The 23,843-nt window shown below is 36.5% G+C and overlaps 1 protein-coding gene across 3 annotated transcripts; it reads left to right on the top strand.

The window, feature by feature from the left end:
* Nucleotides 1-6,104: 6,104 nt before the first annotated feature.
* Nucleotides 6,105-23,484, top strand: Smp_039490.1 (hypothetical protein; the record flags this gene model as incomplete). 3 transcript variants are annotated; one of them, XM_018797750.1, is made up of 12 exons in its annotated part: nt 6,105-6,283; nt 8,104-8,255; nt 9,176-10,572; nt 11,038-11,089; nt 11,812-12,002; nt 13,025-13,730; nt 15,113-15,344; nt 15,959-16,158; nt 17,506-17,658; nt 19,309-19,403; nt 20,363-20,854; nt 22,908-23,312. In XM_018797750.1, 10 exons carry the CDS (start codon nt 10,522-10,524, stop codon nt 23,310-23,312), a joined length of 2,577 nt encoding a protein of 858 aa, XP_018652761.1. The 3 variants fall into 3 exon arrangements, with proteins under 3 accessions (XP_018652761.1, XP_018652762.1, XP_018652760.1); XM_018797749.1 differs by having other exon boundaries at nt 6,110-6,283; nt 9,176-9,188; nt 22,908-23,484; XM_018797751.1 differs by lacking the exons at nt 6,105-6,283; nt 8,104-8,255; nt 9,176-10,572; nt 11,038-11,089 and having other exon boundaries at nt 11,340-12,002.
* Between the last annotated feature and the right edge of the window lie 359 nt (nt 23,485-23,843).

Genomic DNA, 23,843 nt, shown 5'->3' with positions numbered 1-23,843 from the left:
CACTACATTATTCCCCAGATTCTGTTATTCTTGACTGCTTTCAGATTTTTTTCCTGTTGTCTTCATTGCAATCTTCTGCTGCCACGTACTTTACTTCTGACTGATGGTATATACTACTTATATCTGTCAGCATAAGTAGCACATAACACACTACAACTATGGCTAGGTCAAACTGTTAATGATTTAATGGATGAATGCCACATCTTGGCTTTGTCGTTCCTAGCTTTCTTCCAGCCTGTTTCCAAGTCAGCCATCATTGAGCGTTGAGGTATGTGGTAGCTGGTGATGCGTAACACATGTCTCAACCATCTTAGTTGATGAATATTCACCATACAATCGATTCATCTGCTGTCTTAACATAGCACCCGATGCCTTACATCAGCATTGTTTACTCGTTGGACCGAAATACTTGAGTGATGCTTTGAAGAAACCTATGATCGAATACTAGTAAATCATGAATATCTTTTATTCTTAGTTGTCGTGTTTCACTATCAGGAAAAGACACATATATGCATCGGTCCAAGTTGCCATACCTCATTAGTACAACCAGATGAACACCAAATACATAGAAGTGGTTACTCCAATGGTAGTAATATATAAAAGAAAGATTGCATATAAGGATATGGTACAAGGAGAAGGAATTACTTCTTACAAAGTAAGCTATAAGGTAATTTTAATCTCACGGTTTGTAGTGTCGGTTGTTATGTTAAACCCATATACCTTACTCTAGCTTCTGGACAAGCCAATTTACCTATCCATCATGAGTCACGTTTTGACCTCGTTGATTATTCCCTTATCATCCCAGACTATTTTTATATGAGCGTTTGTGTGTGTACACTTCTTTTCCGATCCATCACATGTCTGCAACTTATTTTTAACTGTCTATAAATATTGATTAACGTTTGGTTAAATTGAGTTGGCTTACCCACCATCTCCAAGACGTGTCGTTTTTGCTTCGCTCTCTTCTATTCGCTTCATCCCTCTGATTTCCTGTCCAGATAAATGAGTGTACAAAATATACGTGTCCTCAATTATTTATTTAACTCCGTTATTCACCAACGCGGATTAAGTCATGTATTACATAAGAGGATAGACAGGATGTATATTTTGACAACAATCATTCATACGATCTAAATGGAATCAGATCTTGACCACACAGATTTAAGGCTAGACAAAGAGTAGTCTAACTTAGTTTAATTAAGATTGTGGTTATCAGCATGAGGTTGTAGAGATTGATAAGTTTTTGATTGAGATCATGAATCGATTGATGTTAGACCACCATTGAGAACCTCAAAGCATCGGATGGCCGTCTCGTCTAAATATGTGACTCCTCAGAAGTGTTCACCCATGACACCTCTCGCAGGATTTAATCCCAGGACGTTCGGTCTCGCGCGCGAACTCTTAACCTCTAAACCACTGAGCCGGCATCCAACGGCGTTAACGTCCAACCTCAACCGATCTACGAAGTTGCGAGACCATATTCTATTGTCTTAAGAATAATCATAATAGTCTATAGGTCAAAATAAAGCTTATAATAAGAGGAATATAGATACACATAATCTAAATACTAAATAGTTATACCAGAAGCACGTATATGTAGTAGTAATCCATTAACAGTTCTTAGAAGTTACCCAAAATTTAATCTTCACTGGGATATAGCGACATCAACATCGTTGCCCAACGAGTTGTCTGCAAACAATCTCCAGTTTTTCGCGCGAAATTTTCATTAAGATTTTGAGACATTCCTCTCTGTAATTTCTGTATTCCATTTTCTTAGTCTTATGCAAGAGTGTGCTCTTTACAAACTCCCTATATACTTCATGTAGAAAATGAATTATACAATGATCAGAGCTAGATAATGAAGCACGTTTATGAGTTACATATGTTCCCAAACCACTGATGAAAACTGAATCTAAATAGGAATTCAAAGCGGCGGGAAAATCTACTACATTTTTGTGACCTGAGAATGAGGAAAAGCTACAGTAACATGAATTTAAATCACCTCGTACTATTAGAAACGAACTATTGAAGGCCGCAACAGAGAATTCAGAGAATTCATCGATGAAAGCAGGTAGTGCAGACTATGTGCAGTCTGGAATCACGTAAACGTTGGTTACATAAACATAATTGTATTTATTCAAGTGGTTTGGATCACATCTTAAGGTTGAACAGTAGATAAAGTCGTTTGAAAACTTAAAAACACAGTAGCAGATCGACATCAGTTCACGTTTACAAGTATATCAACATCACCGCCACAACGTTCCTTCATTGCTTGGTCGATTCTGAAGATAAGTACTGAAATCATGTAGTGATACTAAATTCAGGATTTCTGTATTGTGATTACACCACAACTACAGTACATTTTTAGAATTAGGAGTTGAAGAAAATCCACCATGCCAGTCAGTGATCGGCAATTGAAAGTTAGCAGTTAAGAAACCTGCACCTTATTAATCTTCAATCTTTTCAATGCATATTGCCAGTCACCACAATGTCTCTGGTTGTTTTATGTACCTTGTCCAGTACGAAGTTGTAAACTTTCCGTACACAACCGAATAGGTTATACGGTTAACCGACATAATATTGTGTTAAAACAAACAAAAAGGATAACTTGTTGAAATATCTAGATGGTGGTAACAGGCACTCCACATGATCAAGCATGCCGCCCTCTGTGGTCATTTTACTGTACAATAGACTGTAATCACACCTTTGTATCCGCCGGAACCATGTCCCTGACTGATCATTCTAAGTCAAGCATGTATGACTATGAGTAGATTAGGTAGACAGTTTGGTATCTAGTGATCTCCCTTCTGAGGTATGGACGCGCTCAACGTGGCAGATAATTCTGCCGGTGCTCAGTAGTATTCAACTGTCATTTATTAACTTTCCTCCTATTCATATTGTTTCATATATAAAAATCCCGATCTCAGGACATCAAAGATCTGTTGGTTAAAGGAACAGAATGAAGATGCCACATGTACTGTAGTTTGACAACACTTTACCAGCAACTCATTCTATAATTGAATCGCGCCCACCCAGTGAACCGTCTATAGAAACTTACAGGGCCGTTAAATATGCGCAATGGCAGTCTGTTCTGGGTAATCCAGAATGGCCGCCACTTTGCTTCCCAGAGGTTGGATGCCTTGAGCATCAATAGTGTGTCCTAGGAAATCTAAGGAGTCGGTTCCGATTTGGCATTTCTGAATGTTGACAGTTATTTCATGCTTTTGCAGCCATTCGAACACAATGTCCAGGTGCTGAAGATGTGAATCTCTGTCCGAACTTGCTATCAAGCAGTCAACATACACATGCACGAAGTTGAGATCACGTAAACCGTCATCTATGAAACTTTGAAAGGTTTGGGCAGCATTTCCTAGGCCGAAAGGCATTCGCTAAAATTCGTAGAGTCTGGAGGGAGTTATGATGGCGGTTTTTGGAATATCGTCAGTAGCCATAGGGATTTGGTTATAGGATTTAACCAAGTCAATTTAAGAAAAGGCAGTTGTACCTTTCAAGGTAGCTGTAAAATCGTGAATGCGAGGTAACGGGTTACGATCACGAATGGTTTTTGCATTCAGACGCCTATAGTTACCAGTTGGACGGCAATCGTTGTTGTCCTTTTAAGGGACCATGTGCAAAGGAGATGCCCATGGGCTGTTCGACGATCGAATGATTCCTAACTCTATCATGTTGCAGGATTCGTTTTTAGCCAACCTAAGATTTTCGGGGGCTAGTCGGCGTGCTTTCGAGAATACAGGTGGTCCTGTAATCGTGATGTGATGTGTAACATTGCTGATTACCTACGGCGATTTCGAATGCGATTGGTATATCCCAGAATTGATAGAATGGGTCTGTTGTGTGCTTGTGACTGGGGATAATCTGCAATCGGAAAAAGAAGTTACACAAACAGATAAATTAGTGCTTCCGTCTACTAGCCTTCATTTGTGCGTATCGATGAGTAGATTGTGGTGTTGCAGGAGGTCTATACCAATGATTGGCATAGAAACATCTGCAACAACGAGGATCCAGTGAATGGATTTGCGTAAACCCACGTTAAGGTAAACGTGCCTTTTACCATATATGGCGATTGGCTTTCCGTTTGCCGCCTGTCAGTTTAAAACTGATTCGTGCAACCGTCCGTTAGAATTTGCAGGAGGAGCGCTAACTTCTGTGCCAGTGTCGACGAGGTAGTGGACTTTCGTGATCACATCTGTGATGTATAGCAGATGGCTACGGTTGCCGTCAACGCGTGCCGGCTGGGACGTTTCTCGAATGGATTTTCGTGTCGGTCGACTTGGAGTTCGGGTAAGTGCAGAGTTTTCTACAATTTCTGGAAGACTTTCCTTACTGGTTATGATACCAGCACCAGTCGGGGTTATCCGTCTCTCGCCGTCTGGAGATAGATCGCCTACGTGAAGTGCTTCTTCGCGGAGTATGTGACCGTTAACAGTCATCACGAAGTATAAGATAACATGTAAGTGTATGATATAATTCTGTAATGTCATTCTGGGTCGTTTGAGGATTTCCATTGACTGAAAAAACCTCGACATTAGAAGATTTCGTGACTTCTAGGATGCGGTCGGCAGATGCGGCGAGCTCGTCTATGGCGTTGTTTTGAAACGAGACAAGTACTGCTTGCACTTGTTGGGGAAGTTCGAACAAGAAAAGTTGTCTAAACAGTCCATGATCGAAAGTTCTCTGGCCAATTACCTCATTCATTCGTAGCAACATGTCTGTCACAGAACCATGTTGCAGGTCGATATTATTAAGGAGTTGATCTAACCTTTGTCGATCGATTAGATCTCCGCGTTTCAGAATGGACCGTTTTAGAGTTTCGTAAGGCTCAGAAACATCACTAGTAAACATACTAGGTGTGACGTACCTGTTAAATTCGCGCGGTAGTGCCTTAACTACCGTGGAGAATCGTGCGCGTGGATCAGTCATGCCATGTCCGTAGAAGTCGGCTTCTACGTAGCAGAAACAGGCTTCGATGTTGTCTGGCCAGAAGGGCATTAGTTGAAACGAAGGTGGGGACATAGTCTTTAAACCATGGGTTCCTTGTGTGTCTGCTCCGTCATAATAAACTATCAAGCACAAGAATGAACGAGGAAAAAATATCACAATGCATAAAACTTAAAATAAAGCAATGATTTGTAAAATTCCGAAAAAGAACAAACTCACAGTTTATAGGTTGGTGTACCAGATCAAGTAGGGCCCACCAATGAACATACCACAGGTATTGTAGTATGACAACACTTTACCAGCAACTCATTCTATAATTGAATCGCGTCCACCCAGTGAAATCTAAAGTCAAAAGCGAGGTGGTTGGAAAATATATTTGATAGATTAACAATATATAGAGAAGTGATTGATCTAATCTGGCTAGTGATCGCAGGCGAAGTTGAGCACGGCGTTCCCACTCGTGATCTGGTGCGGATGCGTGACCATGCGCCTTCAGCTAGGTGAGTCCATTAAAACTAATGTGGTCATAATCCAATGTCGAACACTTACAGAGTTATTGATTTGGGGGATTTATTTACCGATACAAGAAGCTTTTTGATCATAAATTTCGTCTACTCCTTCCACAATCATTCGAACTATTTTGGTTCATTCGACCATTCTAGCGGCTCTTTATAAACAAGGTGGTTTTCTGCTACCTGAAATGTCCGGCGTCCCCTTGAAGTTAGAAATTTGGAGCTTCATGATATAATTATACGATCCTCATTGGAAGACGGACAATACAGAGTTTTAGTTTTGACAGTCACGGTTTTACTCTTGTGATTTGTTACATGGTTCCTGCCCGAAGGCATTGGTGATCCACTGCTTCTAGACATGGAAGCCCGTTAAGCGAAAGCTTCTTCTATTCTGTCCCCTACCATTTTAACTATTCGAAGCATTCGATTTACTTTGGTTAGTATATCTTCTTACTTATCAGATCATCTGGAACAATGAAAGGTATGCTGTCTATGATGAAAGTGCAACGTATAAGACATTCACACTCTATGATTTTGTCCACAGTAGTTCAAATTAACTTTTCGTTACGTTATTGGATCTTGAATCTTATGTGTTGCCCATTGTTTAGACGTGCGTCACTTTTGATGTTTGGCGCGTGATGTCTACTCCGGAGAGTGTTCTCTTACCAGATGGCCGGAGAATTGGGGATCTAAAGGTTGCTGATCTCCGAAACCAACTGGAGATTAGAGGTCTTAGTCGCTCAGGAGTAAAAAAAGATTTGTGCGCACGCCTATCAGATGCTGTGGATGGAGAGTTGCGTCAAGTGAGAAATGTAAGTTACCATGTAAATGTGTGGGTTTCTAAGTCATCTTTTTACCATAATGATTTTTATTATGAACAGTTACGTCATGACTTGTTTGAGAATTTTGCGAGTGATAAAGTTCTTTAAGTTTTTTGTGAATACTGAAGTATATACTACAGGCCAGTAGGTTGTTTAGAATCAGTCACCTGTAGAAAAAGCTGCATATGTATATATTGTTTCTTCCGCTTACTATAATTGGGACGGCCTCAATTACGTCAGAAGTTAGGTGAGATATGACATTTATCAGGTATTATCTGCAGAGCTCTGAGATGAGTAAAGGTTCTTTTAAGTATGCTTAGGTATTGGATAAAATTAAAGACTGAACGCGAATGTGGTATCACAATCGATATTGCACTGTGAAAGTTGAAAACCAGTAAGTACAGGGTCACAGTTATTGATGCATTTGGCCACCGTAACTTTATCAAGAATATGGTCACAGGAACTAGTCAGGCTGACTGTTTTGATTTTGAATTCCGAATACAGTATATTCGTTCGTGCTCACCTAATACTTCTTGATCAGATTGCGTTATTGCTGGGACTGCCAGTTTATAATATAATTCAAATACTTCAAATCATTACAAGCTCTTCCTCATAGAGTATTTAAAATGGATTTAGGAAGAGTTACAGGTCTTTTTTATTTTTATTTTATTTAAACAAATATTGGTACAAACGGGCACCAGATATATATGCGCCTCACAAATCTCATGATTTGTGTGAGGACTGTGATACTGCCCTGGTGTTCGAACCGAAACAGGTGGTTTTCTTTTAGGGGGCTACACCCCGAGCCTCCGACCTAAAGATCTGATCCACAAGGCAGTGGAGCATCGTGAGGAGATGCAGTCCCATGGTAGCCGGTGACCGACAACGATTGATTCATACGCTATTTGTTCCTTCAGGATCCTGGAGCCCATGTTCACCATTGGTTTGGAGTGAGGGTTTCCCAACCCCCCTAGGTGGACTTTCCATGTCCGCCGAACCGGTTAAAGCGCCAGACTATCGCTTTTCGTCCTCTCAATTTCGTAGACAACAGCGGTGCCACGAGAAGGCAGTGAGTACGACTTCCCTGGCAGAGGTTGTATCCGCGTGGCCATATGTGAGAGCATTTGGAGAGGGAGAGCGGACTCTCCACACTCGGCCGTCCAGGGCATTTAGGGTCTTCGGGTTACGGTTCACAACAGCCTCACTCAGCTACTGGCTCAAAGTTTTCTTACAGACTGATAGTCACCAGGATTCTGTCCTAGGACTCATCTGCTTCGAACGAACGGTTTGCAAATTTGTGTTTTAGTGGAGGGCGTGGTAAGTATATACATACCAACTAATGACCGGCAGTTCACTACCTCCTATTAAATGGCTCGAACTCAATTAAATTACTGCTGGGAAGTATTTTAATTATTATTTAGATGGGTTAGAACAAAATAAAGGCTAACAATAAACTCTGTTCAGAAACGTTTGCTAACAGTAGTATCAAATACGTAAAAATGGATTGAAAATTTGCAAACCTTAATTGGAGTAATAACAGCAGTAATAGCAATTTTCACCGTTAACTTGCTATTTAAATGATAATTCGAATCGGTAATCCAGTGGATATAACTCAATTTCATGATTCCACTAAAAACTCTACGTCTGTATTTTAAGAACATCTTTCCCATGGAGTGTGTTGGCACCTCAGCGTGAGTGTCCGAAAATTACATTTGTCGTAAATGAAACGTTCTTTTTAGTGTGAAAGGAGTGTTTTGACTTAAATAACACTCAGGTTATACTAAATCACCACTCATTTTCATCCATTTCAGGAGTCTGGGTGTGTTGCTAAGTCTGTAAAATCAGAAGACCCTGTTGATGGTACTAATAATGTGCAGAACGAAGATGCTTTAGAAATTGACGCAGTCTCATCGGACGAGGAAGTTACTGAAGTATCTACATCTGCTGATGTATCCGAGGTCAAGTAAGAATGCATGAATGCCTCAATTTTTTCTGATTCAGTTTTTCATTAATCAGTTGTCAATGTTAGGTCTAGACTGATTGTTTAACACTTTAGTTACCTCCCCAAATCACTACGAAAAAATCACAGTAAGACTAAACAGAAAGCGGTACCAAAAGCTCTAGAAATCTTAACACAATAGTTACAGCCCCAAAAGATCAGTTGCGATCAAGGATTAAAAATTTAAGTACTATATTTAGCTGAAAATCGATACATGTAACCAGACCCCTTCAACTTTTTGTTACAAGAATTGTGCGGATTCTCACCAAATCATGGAGTCACGTAACAACCTTGGGTTTTGGTATAGACTAAAGTAGTCCATTGGAGCCCAACCAAAAGCAGTCCTGCTGCGGTTTTTTTTACTTTATATAAGTTAGAGAAGCTCCTATAACTAAAGAAATCCTATGTTGCATTTTTCCTCATTTAACCGCTTTCCGCATTATATACCACTCTCGTCCAAATATTTTTTATCCACTTGCTGTTTTTGCTTATATTTACTTTCCTCTATGTCTTTACAATGTCATCTTATCGTGTGGAACATTTATTTTAGTGTTCACTTGTATCACTGTTTCTGTTTAAATAATAATACTTATCCTTTTAATTTATCTCTGCTGATGTATGGGAACTTGTCCGATGCACATTATCGCTGTCCTGCTTTGAAGAACTTAATTAAATTAACAGCATCGTATAAGCGATATCTTCACTAAACTTGAGTATTTTTTTTCAAAGCAGTTCATGTTTTTTCTCAGCAAACTTTGTTTCAAGGTCTTATTATAATGAACATATGAATCGACCGAAAAACCGTACATTGTTACAGTGTAACCACTTTATACATCGTACTTTGTTCATATTAATTCTACCAAGTCATTTCATTTCGTTTTCAGCATTGAAATAGATGTAAGTTTAACTGTTAATATTTGATACTTGATATAATCTGTTCTTAGTAGCGTAGGAAACATCAGTTGTAGTATTATAGTGTATAGATGTTTATAGATTTTAGATCATTTGTAGCATCGATAGTGGATTTGTGCAATTATAATATGTCATTTTATTAACTTTTGTTGTTGTTAAATATGTTTATAACTTACCGAAAACCTTCCTTCTTAATCCTTCGTCACTGGTGTTTGTTTTACCTTTTTTGTACTTGCCTAAATGTACTCCTTGTTCCTGTTTATACTCGCTAGTCGTTCACACATGAGATGGTCGCATTCTCACTACGCGTTTGTTAGACAGCACGCTTACTGATGTCTCACCTAATCAGTCAATCGGGGCAACTTATAATCCAATCATATATGGCCTTTGATTATAACGATGGTTACACTTTTCGAAATTCAAATCTGTAACACTTCTTACTATGCTGGCCGTGTTGTATATGGATTGTGTTGAAAAAACTTCATATTTAAAAACTATTGACAGTTGTTACGCAATCTCTGTTTTTCACTAACCTATGTTGAGATAAAAAGATATCCTAACAACATAAATATTAAGTATCTTTAAAACCAAACTGTTGTCTGAAATGTCGTTATCAAACAAAATCGATTGTATTTTCCTATAGTAATTACTTTTTCGTGTTTCTTATTTGACATTCTGTCCTTTTTCATTCAATATCTCAGTTCTCGTTTTTTGTACAATCACAATTGCAAAACCTTAATGATTCAATCTCACATGAACTAAAATGCTTGTTTCTATTTCAAACTTTATTTGTTATCTTATTTTGTAAAAATCTGTACTGTTCCATCTCTTATTCTATTTGTGTCGTTTCTTAATCTGTATATAATTCCCATTTGAACATTAAAATTAAAACACGGAGTTCAGCGAAGGGATCGTTTCTTAATCTGGTTACTTTAAAGAAAATCATTCATTTCTTCTTTCAGTATTGTACCACTTTCAACATTCAACAATCCACCATACCCTGATTGTAATATTTCTTAATTTTGATAATAACTTCTTTTTGAAAGACATTCCACATGATAACAATGTTCTGCAAATCAGTCTTTCTGTTCCTATTGTTATTGTTACCAACCCACTTATTGGTCTTCTTAGCTTCATTTGACAAATATTTTCAAGTGACAATTTAGTGAATGACACTTCAAAACATTACTCATTTTCTCTTACCAAAAAAATTGACAATTATATGATGAAAGACCTATGGACATGATAATACAGAACAACTTATTTTTATACATCTCGATATTCGATGGTATAATTCTCAGAAGAACCGCGTATAGTGATGTGTACTCTACGTGATCTGTCAAGTATATGTAGAAACGAAAAGTTTCAGGTTAATTTTTTTTTCGTATTACGTTAATTGTATTTTTCTTAAAAAAGATTTATTTAATGTGTTTACTTTGTTTACTCCCGTTATTGTTGTTGTTGCTCATAGAATAGGGGGCATTTAACTAATAATTGTCCATGATGAAATCCTGTTGTATGGTGCTGGTTTTTATGTAGCGTTGCTAGTACGGTTGATTCATTCTGTTGTGATATTATGCATTAAGTTTATTGTTAATACAAATGAACAATAGTGTGATTGAATGATTTCTGTCTTGATCCACTAAAAGGTGTTTCTTAAACTCCCTGACTATCTGTCAACAAGTGTGAAATAAGATAACCATCACGGATTGTTGTTTCTTAATATTTATTCAAAATGTGTTTGTTTGTTTTCCAACTCTTTAATTTATGAATAAAGTTGAGTAATGTGACCTTATGTATTTGTTTTGTTACATTTAAATTATTTGGATTTTAGAAGTCTGAAAGTCTTTGTAAGTCGCCATCCGTATCCTCCGAATCTAAACCAGGTAAGTATACTTGCGAATGTCAAGTATATTATGAATTGTATATTTACGTTCTATTAAAATATGACAGGTGTCCATTCATCTATCAAAGGGGAGTGCTATTATTGTGTATGTTAGTTTATATATATATAATGCTCGTTCTTCATTTCTACATAGAGTACAATTATTTTAGGCTCCTAGCTCAATTTTAACGGACCAATATCATGTTATCTTTAGGGTCTCTGTAGTATATCACCACAGCTTAGCTTACTACTATTAGATAAGATGGTGGTTAGAAGTGCTACATGGCACTCGTCAGCAAGGTGTACCTGTAATATTTTGGAAACTGGTGCTCCCTGACGGATTCGATCCCGTGTCACTTAGCTTCACAGTCAGAGACGTTACCACTGAGCTATTCGAGTCGTGACCGACCTCCTGTAGGACTGAGATGTAATCACAATTGATTGATCACTGGGTGGTGATCAATGTCATGCGTGTCAAGTCTATCTTAGTGCTGATCGAATGCTATCGATCAAGTTGTTATGTGGCGTGCACTATGTTGAGATAAGATGGTAGTTGGAGGTGGTCAACAGGAAACCCTGGACCCGGGTTTCGTGCTACTTGGCACTCGTCAGCAAGGTGTACCTGTAATTTTGCACAATTGATTGGTTTTACTCTAACTTGAATATACTTACATTATTATACTTTTATTTGAACTGGTACCAACTATTCATCGTTATTCATAGATCCTAGCAACTCAGAAATGCCGGCTGAAGTCTCGAATTTCGAGGTTATAGAAGATACACAGGTTTCAGACCCACCTATTTCGATTACGACTGATACTAAAACAAAAATGGAAACACAACCAATACGTAGAAGACAGTGGGGATCCCGCACAACCGCGAGCACTCCATCATTGTCTTCAGAATCGTTAGAGGTAAGTTTTTGACTCTTGTCCCCTAAAAAAAGCTGATAGTGTGTATTTTCTTAAGATCTAAGAAAACCACAAATATGTAATAAATAAGGTTTCAGTTGTTGACCAGTCTTTAGAAAACGTAATAGTCATATATTAGCTAAAATCCTGACATAAATTAGCGACAGTTAGTCAATGATGGTCAGCTTAGTTCACTTGTGTTCTTAGTTGGTGCACTGGTGCAACGTACGTCGAAGGCTACACAGTCGAAAAGGTGCTCGCACCTCCATACAATAATTTGTGAGCTTCACGTAGTACTTAGCACTTAGACAGCACTACATACCGTAGTAGTTCTATCATAAGCTAGAAATCTTTCAAAGACGCAACAATTAAATGTTTTCAGCTTCTGTTCGTCATTGATCTTCAAAATTCATACTTCTGATGGTGTTTTCAATTTTTGTATGGCGCTATGAATAGAAAATCTTTCTAGAATAACAACCTACTTACGTCTAATAGTAGTGTCATATCTAAAACTGATTTTTGCTATACTGCGCACAAATTGAGCACTCAAATGCTAGAACCTTCCGAGTCGCTAGTTAGAAGACAGAAGACGAGCGGGAAGGAATCTTATTCCAAACAGTGTCAAAATATGGTACAAAACACTCAGGTACTTATAGTTTTTAGTAGAAACGAAATCATCAATCCACATGCAGTGATTCTTAGCATTTGTCGAATCGGGAAGCTACACGTTGAAATTCTGGAGTGTTCTTCCAAAAGATGATTGGATGGAATGTCTTCCGTCCTTCCAGAGTTTCCTTGAGTTCACTTGGAGCCGTCTACACAAATAAGCTCATCGCCATAAACTTTACGCATTGGGAAACTTAAGTAATCCGTGTTTCGTTATAATAAATTAACACATATTTATAATTCTATAAACTATCTCTATTGTGAAACTTTATACTGTTCAAATTAATTTCCCTCATAATTGACTTGACTTCAAATCAAGTTTCTTATTTTCATTATTGTTGTTATCATTTTTTTTCTAGAAACTCATACCATCTTCATGTTGGATAAGAAGTAAAAATACTGTGATAGATAATGGAAATGATGAAGTTTCACGCACATCACCTGTGTCTTTTCCGGACACCGCCAGTCATATTGATGATTTAAATGAAAAGTGTCAACCGTTTAATGATGATGATGATAATACGAAAGAGGAAACTAATGAATTTGATCATAAAATAAAAAATAAATTATTTAACGATCATAAAAATAATCATAATATTAATGAAGAGGATAGTTCCAACAATAGTAATAATGATAATAATAATAATAGTGATCGTTTACATCTTGAGCGTGAGCCTGAATTAGAAGTGGATGCAGTTGTAGAAAATATGGATACTTATGATGATAATAATAACTCTATTGAAGAAGTTTCAATTGCATATGATTCTCGTACTGTTCATTTAACATCATCTGATATAAGCCCAAAATTAGATGTGATTATCAAGCGTGGATGTGTTGTTAACACTACTTCTACTACAACAACAACTACTAATATGACACCATCAACAACAATAACTATTGCTGCTATAACTACAAGTATAAATGTTAATAATTCTACTATTACACAGTCTACTAATCAAATGACAACAAAAATAGGAGGACTACAATCGAATTCATCTTATTTAACTCAAGCATCATCAAATCTAACAAAAAAATCACCACCGCCTAAACGTAAAGGTCCTAAAGGTAATTAAATTAATGTATATATTCAATTTACTTAATGTATAATCCTCTAAATTTTTCTTGTAATTTCTCGTTTTATTCTCAACTTGTATTGTGGCTACTCGGTATTATTTTGAATGAGATTAAACATGACTAATGATGGCTTTTTCCTTTCTAAGTTGTTTCTGTATAGTGTAGAAACTGGAAGAAAGCTAGGGGCGGCTTAACCAAAAGTATAGCATCAATTCATGAAGTTATTAACAATCGAACTGAGCTATGTTAACAAGTGTAAACTGTCTGGTTGGGGGTAACCTGATTATCGTAACCAGTGGTTAAAAACTTTGGGTAACATGACTCAAAATCGTTTGAAGCTGTCTGGGTGTATTCACTCTTCGTCTTCCCCAAAATTTTAAGCTACTAAATTCTTGATCATTTTCTTATTTTACTGATTTATATTTTCAGATACTTACTTACGTCTGTTACTCCTCGTGGAGGAGCATAGGCCACTCACTAACACTCTCAATCCAAATCTGTTTTGGGCAATCCTTTCCAGTTGTTGTTCACCCTTTTCATATCTGCTATTTCTCGACGTCAACCAGATATTTTCATGTATCGATATTTAATCCTTTCTATTAACACTAATGCTATTATCACCTGTACCACTCTGGGATTCTCCCTGACAATCACCTCTCTATACTAATGAGGTATGGTAAAATGATTCGGTGTTAACACGTATTAGGTTTTACATAGCTCTGGACTGACTGATTTTCAATCCAATTTATCTTCAAGTTTTAGTAATGTTTACATAGATTGGACTGCTCTATAGAAATAATTATATCAAGGTTTTCTAAGAAATTTATGAACATATCGGTAGCTTAGTGGGTAAGACGTGCGACTTTCAACCACGGTAGTATTGCCAGCACTCACGCTCTTTTCCGTTCAAATAATTCCCTCGTAATTGCTTTACTTGGTAAATATTGTGCAAGTCGAAGGTTAAAAAAGAGTAATTCCCTGCAAAATCAACACACATCATATATATTCATTTTGTCAATCTAAATTCCAAATCCATCTATTAAGTCTACTTATTCGGTACAGTATTCTTTTAGTGCTTAGTATTCTCAAGCATCTTGCTTCACTCGACTGGTTCGAAGATCAAAATAGGACTTGAACATAACGTAAACACATATTACGGAACAAAACAGTAAGTTAGGTAGCAAAATGTTAGTGTATATGTAAATTTTACGCAGTAATATTTTAAAGTCTTTCCAGTTCATCCATTGGTGTTGACTAGTTAGAAACTGAAGTATAAGTTTAAGGTTACTAAAATTATTGTTACTCTTCTATTGACTGTAAAATTAAATTTCAATTTCTGTTTCTGCATAATTTCTTTTTTTTTAAAAAATTAGAAACAAAAGCTGTAGGTTATTTGGTCGAACCACCAGAGCGTATTGAACCCATGCAACCTGCTAAGCATCCACAAACAGATATTGTCTATATTCACTTTCTTGTACGACCATTCACTGCTGAACAATTGCGTCAAATGGTTGTAACTCATTTCGGTCCAGTTGTTGATCTATGGCTGGATAAAATCAAATCATCTTCACTTATACGCCTGCAAACAGTTGAATATGCTGCAAAGTAAATAAAGTTTCTTGATTAACGTACTTTATATATACTGTGAACCGTTTATCTATAAACCATGTAATACTTGTATGTCTACTACTACTTCTAGTACTGTATAATTGAAGTTTATATATGGCCAATTTTTTGAGTGTTACTATAGTCTCACTACTCGAATGAATTGAAATTCTCAGTACTTCTGATTTCTTGTCCAGCATGCAGAAGCCGCTTTTCAAGATGAACTATCATCATTTTTCAGTTAAATTTTTCTTATCCATCTTGAAAATAATCATAATAAAATGATCTGAGTATGATGCTCCCTATCGTATGTTTGGATATCATGTTTTCTGACGTAAACATTTGAGATTTTACATCATCATGCAATGGAAATACTTCTTGATCCTGTTAGGATTGATTCTCTTAATTAAAGTTTTAAATGAAATTTGACCGACTGTCAAATGTGATATGGATTTTCTTGGAGTTATTGCTGCACCTTAGTTATCAGTGTAGTTTATCTATAGATCTCGTGAAACCGACATCACCATATATTTATCATTGAAGCTCTTATTGTCACAGTATCTAATATTTAATAATTAAAACGTTTAAATATTGACATACTTCATTCTATGCAGATGTCGTGACGGACTAGATGGCAGTCGTTGGCCATCAATGAACCCACGTGTGCTACGCTGCGACTACGCAAGTACAGATTTATTTGAATGGATGAAAGTCAACGGAGATTCTGGTGATCTTCAACCGCCGAAGCATTTGTTACTTGGTGACGCTTCTTCATCAAATGCAGATACTTCCGTAGTGAAAGCTGATAAATCGGGTATGTACTTTTCAAATTTTATAATTGATTCATTTTTTATCTCAATTCCATTTGCAAACACCTATCAATGAATAATAGTCATATTAAGTATGGAAGTTGTTTAATTTTGGATCAACACAATATAATTCTACAAGCTAAATTATAGACTGTTTTGGGGTTATAAAGTTTCAATGGCGATGAAATTGTTCATAGTCTACATTAAGTGTATGGTTTTCCTTTGCTTCGATTCGGACAATCGGATAGTACTAATAACACTATTCTGTGTATCTCAAAGCTCTGATTAACAGGTAAGTTACTATTATCACCTTCCCAATTCTCGCTGCGCAAATCGAATATCAATGCAATGGTAAATCCAACGCAGATACTTTTCAACAGATCATGTTCTACGCTCTCAATAACTATTACCCAACCCCAAACTATTAAGAAGACAAAAATTTTATTTTCCACTCTAACCTAAGATAAAATATAAGAAAATGTGTCCTCGTAAATCTACCATTCAGAATGCGAGTTTCGTGGCGTCCGATTCAATGGTACGTACGATCTAAAAGTTTGAATTGGTGACCGTTAACAAATCGTGCTTGCCGTATTCTAGTTGGATTTTAAAAAATCAATCCAAACTATATTCACTTGGTGTTGTTTACCTGTATCTTCCCATTGTTATCTGGGACTGCAATTGATCAGTCTCTTTTTGGCAGAATGAACATCAACTCTGAGATGCAGGTACATCCAGCTGACGAGTCCCAAATTGGACGAAACGCGCGTCCTGGATTCCACTGCTAGCCATTATCCATCTTTGCTTATAATCTAAACAATGTTTGTACTTTCTCAATAATTTTCATTTGTTTTGTTAGTATAAATGTAACATTAAACTTCATTGCTTATTGTTTCGTATATCTTATAAGTGGTTGTTAAATGATGCGGTCCCAGAAAGGTTACAACATCTCATACACCCCATGTTTTCTTCGTGTTTTTATTCGATTTTCCGTAAAATTGTGTTTTGGGTTCCCATCAAAATTACAGTCATAGTTGTTATTATTATCTTGAAATCTTTGCTTTTCGTGCTTTTTGGTTTGCTTGTTCTCTAAAACCAAAATGATCATAGAATTACTCAATTTTGTTAAGAATACTAAAGTCTAACTGCAAACAGTAACCACGACTACTCTTTTCCAATTCAATTTTTCATGTGAACTTTTCCCTTTTCAGATTAGCTACCTCTTATTTCAGTTCACTAATTTTCTGAATGCTTGAAGGATCCTTCTTGGTTTATCTAATATATTGGATTGTCTCAGAATATCAATTGTATATTGTTCAGTCTACTAATAAGTGTTTCGTTCTATCTGTTTTTAGATAATGGTTTTACGACATCCACAGACCAAGATAAAAAGCCAACTGATTTAAGACGAAAATTAGAACGAAGCAATCGAGATATAGAGCAGCCTCTTTTAGTTACTAAATCTCGACAAGGTGAAAATAAAGAGTGTCCAATAACTGAAGCGAAACGTAAGTATTTAACCTAATTCAGTTTTGTGTCATACTTGTTTGATTTTATTTTCCTGTTTATCATCATCAATTTTTGGCATGGTGAAAAGCATTGTTACTAAGTCGTGTCACTGTTGGTTTAAATAATCCTTCGGTCAAAATATAAATTTTGTACCGTTTTAGCTGTACCAATTACGCCATAAGTTACTTGTATACGAAAGCGACCAGTGAATTTGTGTTGATTTAGGTAAGCATTGCACTTTTATCGGGTCAAAGTTCGTAATTCAGGCAATCCTTATAAAGAATTATAAAAAAAATTCAAAAATCTCGTTTAACTATTGACTGCCGGACTACATTCATTACTATCTATTTTCACCTAAAAGATAGAAAAAAGACGAGGAAAAGAAATCAGTAATTTTTTAACTAGCGTTTATTATTTAGTCAGTATTATTATCGTGAAATGATTAGTTCTTCGGTTTTCTCAATTTTAAAATGGACTGAAAAGTGTGATATATTGGGAGAGTGGTCAAGCTGCTGAAATTTCTGTCGTTCATTCTCCGCACTTATCGAACAATTTAATTCACTATGTTGTGTTGACTACGACTGAAATCAATGGAATAGAGGCGACATTGAAACAGTTTCGTTGAAGCTATAATTGCTTCTGAGCACTCAGATCATAGCTCTCGTATCTCATGTCTAAACTGAGTGCGATGGTTTTTAGCGGTTAGAGCGTCCTACTTTTAACCGATAGGTTCCAAGTTCGAATACTGCTACACCGGTTTGTGTAACCAGATAGTACCACTAGCCTTCACACTCACAGTTTGTCCCATACCTAACCACTTGGTGAATCAGTCAACTATTTTCACATTTTTCATGTCTAAACTAAGCTACTTTGTGTGGTATGAGGTACATAAAATTGTCTAACCTGCATACAAAATTGCAGACATTTTCATTCTAAAGAATACACCTCTTTTAAACAGTAAATAAGTTGTATTTGTGTGTAACTCGAATGTTGAGACAATGAAGTTAGCAATTCTGAGGCTAGGCTTTAGGTAACGAGTCGCATCATGAGATAACAAGTTTTCATCGCTCAAGGTAGCTATAATACGTTTTGCGTTCAGAAGTAGCTTAAGAGAAAGTCAGTGTCAGCCAAATTGAAACGTGGTATTAGTCCATAAAGCCGAAAATTTTGTGCAAGTTATGTTGGTAGATGGAGGCTATCTGGTTGGGGTCTGTGCAAAAACCTTAATCACTGACTAAAGACTTCGGGTAACATGGATTAAAGTGATTCACAATGGTTCTGATGCGTTCGTCTTTTTTTTTCCTTTAGATCCCAAGTCCCTGAATTGCCTTGTTTTTTAGTTTCTCTAACCTGTATTTCCTCCTCCAACAATATCTTCAAAGCCTTACCTTTTCTGCTACCATAAGTACCGTTACTACCCTAGGTATTTGCCTCAACAATTTCATCGCATTGCGCCAATAGGATTTTGCAACTTGAACCGATTTGCACATGTGTCATCAGATTCCATGTCGCGTTCGACTGATATTTTGGTCTGTCAGTAAAATTTGACACACCATCTTTAAATGGTACTATAATAATTGGCTATTTGTGGACATATCACTTTTTTGTCCATGAGTATTTATTATTATTATTATTTCGATTCAATTCAGCTAAAAGCGAAGAACCCGCAAAGTTGTTGAACAATTTATTTCGTAAGACAATTGCCACTCCTTCTGTCTATTGGCTACCTTTAACATCTGAACAGGTAAATAAAGTCTCTCTAATTCTGTATTGTATTATTCATGTCCCTTTGAAATGAGCCGTGCTAGAAGAACATGTAAGAACTGAATCATTACACTGTAAAATCATATAACAACTGTTTAGCTATTCTTTCATAATTTATCCGTTTTAACGTTCAACGCTACCTCGACATGTACGAACACAGTTCCAGATATTTTTGCTTAGGAGAGATAGATGATAAACTTATTCCTCAAAATCAGGTACACTAATCAGGATATGGTTATCGTGTTCATAAACGATAAGTAGGGGATGCGAGAAAAACCCAGAGCGTAATAACATTAAGTGTTTACTGTTAAAGTTGTTAGGTTCATGGAAAACAACGTACCAATTAATTGTATTTTTTTTAATTTATTATTTCCGTTTGTTTCACACCAGCATCCTCTACAAGAACTACTCTCCATTTTTTTAAAATCTCTGTTGTAGATATTTTTACTATTGATCGAATGCTCTCTCTATTTCTCGGGTTCTCTGTTAAAACTCTTCTATACACTTCCACGGTTTGTTTGAATTATTCTTCTTTTGTTTCATGAGTGCCAGACATTGGTAAAAGGTTGTGCTTTCGAGTAGCTAAAATAAGGATAAGAAAGGTATTTTACTGTTTAGTTGTCCAAATCGGGAGGTGTTGTTTTCGTCCGCCCAAGGCACTTCATTTGCAACAAAATGTTTCGATGCATTCAACCAATAGCTATATCACCAGTTTTGACCATTTAGTTTATAACTCCATATGCTTCCTCGAACTTTTAAATCACTCATGCTTTCGTCTAATCGTTTCAACATTAGCAACACACTTTATTATTTTGTCTGCTTCGATTATAAATGATGTTTCATCGTGCCACTGCTTAATATGTTCACTGTCATCATATTCACAATGATTATTTAACGCCCATTAAAAATATCAAGCTTTTTACTTTGAAAATTGATTAGGTTAATCGACGAATGAAAAAATCGGTTGCCGATAAACCAGATGCTAAAAAGATCACAAGTCGACATTCCTCACATCAATCAGAAGAGGCAGTACAAAAAACAACCCGTAGTCCATTTGCTAATTCTTCCTGCTCTTCAACTTCTCCTCCTTCCTATCCTTCTGGTCGTATTCCCAGTCAATCTCGCAGAAATCCAACCTCAGATCGTAGCTCTAAACCAAAAATTCTGGATGCAAAGTCGTTCTCTACCTCTAAATCAAGTAGTGACAATGTCAGACATAATTCGACAAAAAAACCAGTATCAAGTAATGTATTGTGCGACAGTAAAGGTTCAACCTCTGAATCTAAACTGAAATCTATCAGAGATTCAAAGGGTGAGAGTCGTGACATCATAGCGGACGACAATAAACAACAAGGTCGGTCGTCGAAACCAGATACTTCATCTAACAATTCTACTTTGTTGAAAAATGATAGTAGTCGCAAAAAAGAAATGGTGAGTTTACATGTTGATACTATGAGTGTTATCTTTGGACTGTAATTGATCTCACAAACCGTGCTTCGAAAATCTCATGGTGTATGTCTATTGGTTTATACACACTACTATGTACATATATATGTCCTGATTAAAATCTTAGGTTAACGTTTTTTATGCTGACGAACTTGGGTGACTTATCAGCTAGTCAGGAAGCACTGTCTAGTTGTAAAATAATTAACAGTACATAGTAATGAAATAAGAATTGCATAACAGCTTTGATCATATTAACCCTTATAATTCAAATTGTACCGTCTGGTAGATGAAATAGGCAAATATATCACCCCATAAAGTTGTAGTGGATTATTTTCAAAATAATTCTAAAGGCTTCGTATATCAATCTTCTTGATATCCGTTATTAAATAAATACCAACGGTGTATACATCCCAGGAAACAATACAAAGTGTCGACTACAGTTCATTGTTGAACATTACACAGATCACCAAGCCACAAACACACAAGGCGAATTCGGGAAGAAATGCGAATGCAAACGAGCGAATAAATAGTCGAGTGAATCAATAAGGTCCAAGTACATGTGTATGAGGAAGCGAATGGTTCACCAAGCGATTTAAGCAATTAATATTTAAGCTAGTAACTGGTGTGTGTGTGTGTGTGTAGAATGTAACATGTAATTAAAAACACAGATAATAATAATACAGGTATACACAAATTGTTTCTGTTCGAATGACACTGTCTGTCAAAAGAGCTAATTGAAGGCCTTGACAAAACTAAACGTAAACAGAATTAAGTGTAGGTGAGGTGCTATTGAATTTTCGTCACCAACTGACATCAGTTATATTTCAAAATGGTTAGGGTTATGTATGCAATGCCTTACCATCTTCCGGTTTATAAACTTGAAAAACTTCGAGTTGAGATTCAGAGTGAAAGTAAGAAAGAGAGAACATGTTACTTCATTGAACACTTGATGACATAATAGCTTAAATGTTTGTGACTCACCATCTCCCCGAGAAACAAGTACGTCAGGTAACTTAGCTTAAGGATCATCTAAAATTCACTTCATCGTTGTATCGTACGTATTTTCATTGATTTCAAACATTTTAAAGATAAAATATCGCCATTTTTTCTTGGTTTACAATAGCATACGCGTCATTTATCACTTTTTTTAAACTTTGGGCAAAATTATTCGTGTTATTTTGATTCTGCTATGTTTGAGACATTACGACATCAGCTTGGTATCTGAAAATAGAGCGTAAATCAACAACCCAATAATAAGACGAAGCTAAGCTATTCATCTGTGCCATAGCCATGCTAACTAAAGGAGGAAGACCAGAGTCAGCAATTAAACATACCGGACTAGGTAGTAACAAGCACTGAACTCATGTGTGATATGTGCAATACAAAAATATACTTGTAATGCGTCACAAAATAACATGCCGAAAGAAAGTTAACTAATGGCGTTTAAGACCCTTTCAGTTGTGAAACATTAACTGTTGTTTATTATGAATGCTTTTGACTTGAAAATAAGAAATTCAGATTTCAACAATTAAATTACAAAAGTAGGAAGTTTACCAAGTGATTTTAGGGGATTTAGCATCCCCAATACTTGAATAGCGTATATTCGTGGAGTTCATGTGCTTCTTGAATGTTTGTTCCTGTTGTCGTAGTATTATTATTTATTATTATTTAAACACATAAATATTAGTACAATGAAGCACCAGATACATATGCGCCACACAAATCTCATTCGATTTGTGTCGTAGTAACCACCTGCTGGAATGTAGGTCGACTTGTTTTTGGACGCTGGTCTTCACACGCTTATTGCACACTTCTAACTTGAAAGCTTATCCATAAATATTATACCAGAACAAGTGTCTGACCTTCTAAGCTTTCAGGTTTTCATTTAGGCAGTGACAAAAAAGAAGCAATGATATATAAATGTTTCGTCTTCGCTAATATTTCCTGATTATTTTTCCTATTTTCATTACATAGTTGTGAATGTTGTTAAAAGATTCACTAGCTCATCTTAAAATTTACATTATTTTTCATTATTTAGTCTCCATCTACACATACACGAAAACGCCGTTACTCAAAAACAGATAGCGATGATAAAGAAGCGATTCCTTCAAAACAGAGTCGACCGAGCTTAACATCATCTGGTGATTCATCTGTTGTAGGCGAAGCATTGGCAGCTTATAAAAAGAACCATACGGGGACACAACATCATCGTTCGGATCACCGTAGACGTTCGTCCAGCAATCGTCCTAGCTCTCCAAACCATCGAAGTAGCTTTAAGAGTAGTTTTCCAGAAGGACCTCGTGTCAAAGACAAAACGGATTCCATTTCGCATTCTCGTGACAGCGGCCGACGTCGTTCACGTTCATTTAACCAAAGACATCGTTCTCGATCTACTGACCGTAGAGATCGATCCTCATCGAATCGTTATCGGTCACGACGTTGACTTTGTGTCTTATATCATTTGATTCAATATTCATACACATACATACAAATGCATTGTATATGGCATAAAATCTCACCGTTTTTTTGCTAACGTTTCCTTCTCGCGTTATAATTCTTCACTTTGTTTTCCGAAAAAAAATTTGTTTTGTCATTTTATGAAGACATTGTCCGTTCAATGAAATATAAACATGAAATTTTATTCATTTTGCATTTCCACATTGAAAAAGTAGTAAGAAAAATCGGCAAGATCTTATTCGTGATTTTGGTTAATTAATTGGTGAACTGTAGTAGTTTCACATGAAAACTGTGTCGATGTTTTCCCGTGTGGAACTCCAGAAAATATTCATCATTATTCAGACATCTGTCATATGTGGAGTGCTAACACATGATTCCCCTTCTCAGTTTCTGATTAACTGAACTTTGTAGTCCAATATCATGTGAGTGACTATCAATAAGGATCCAGTTGATTAGTACGGCCTCAGCCCCGGCGCTTAAAGCAATGTCTACCGAACTGGATAAAAAATCATTGAAC

This window comes from Schistosoma mansoni, chromosome 5 (genome assembly GCF_000237925.1).
Source record: "Schistosoma mansoni strain Puerto Rico chromosome 5, complete genome".
NCBI lineage: Eukaryota > Metazoa > Platyhelminthes > Trematoda > Strigeidida > Schistosomatidae > Schistosoma > Schistosoma mansoni.
This window is presented reverse-complemented; position numbering and strand designations above follow the sequence as displayed.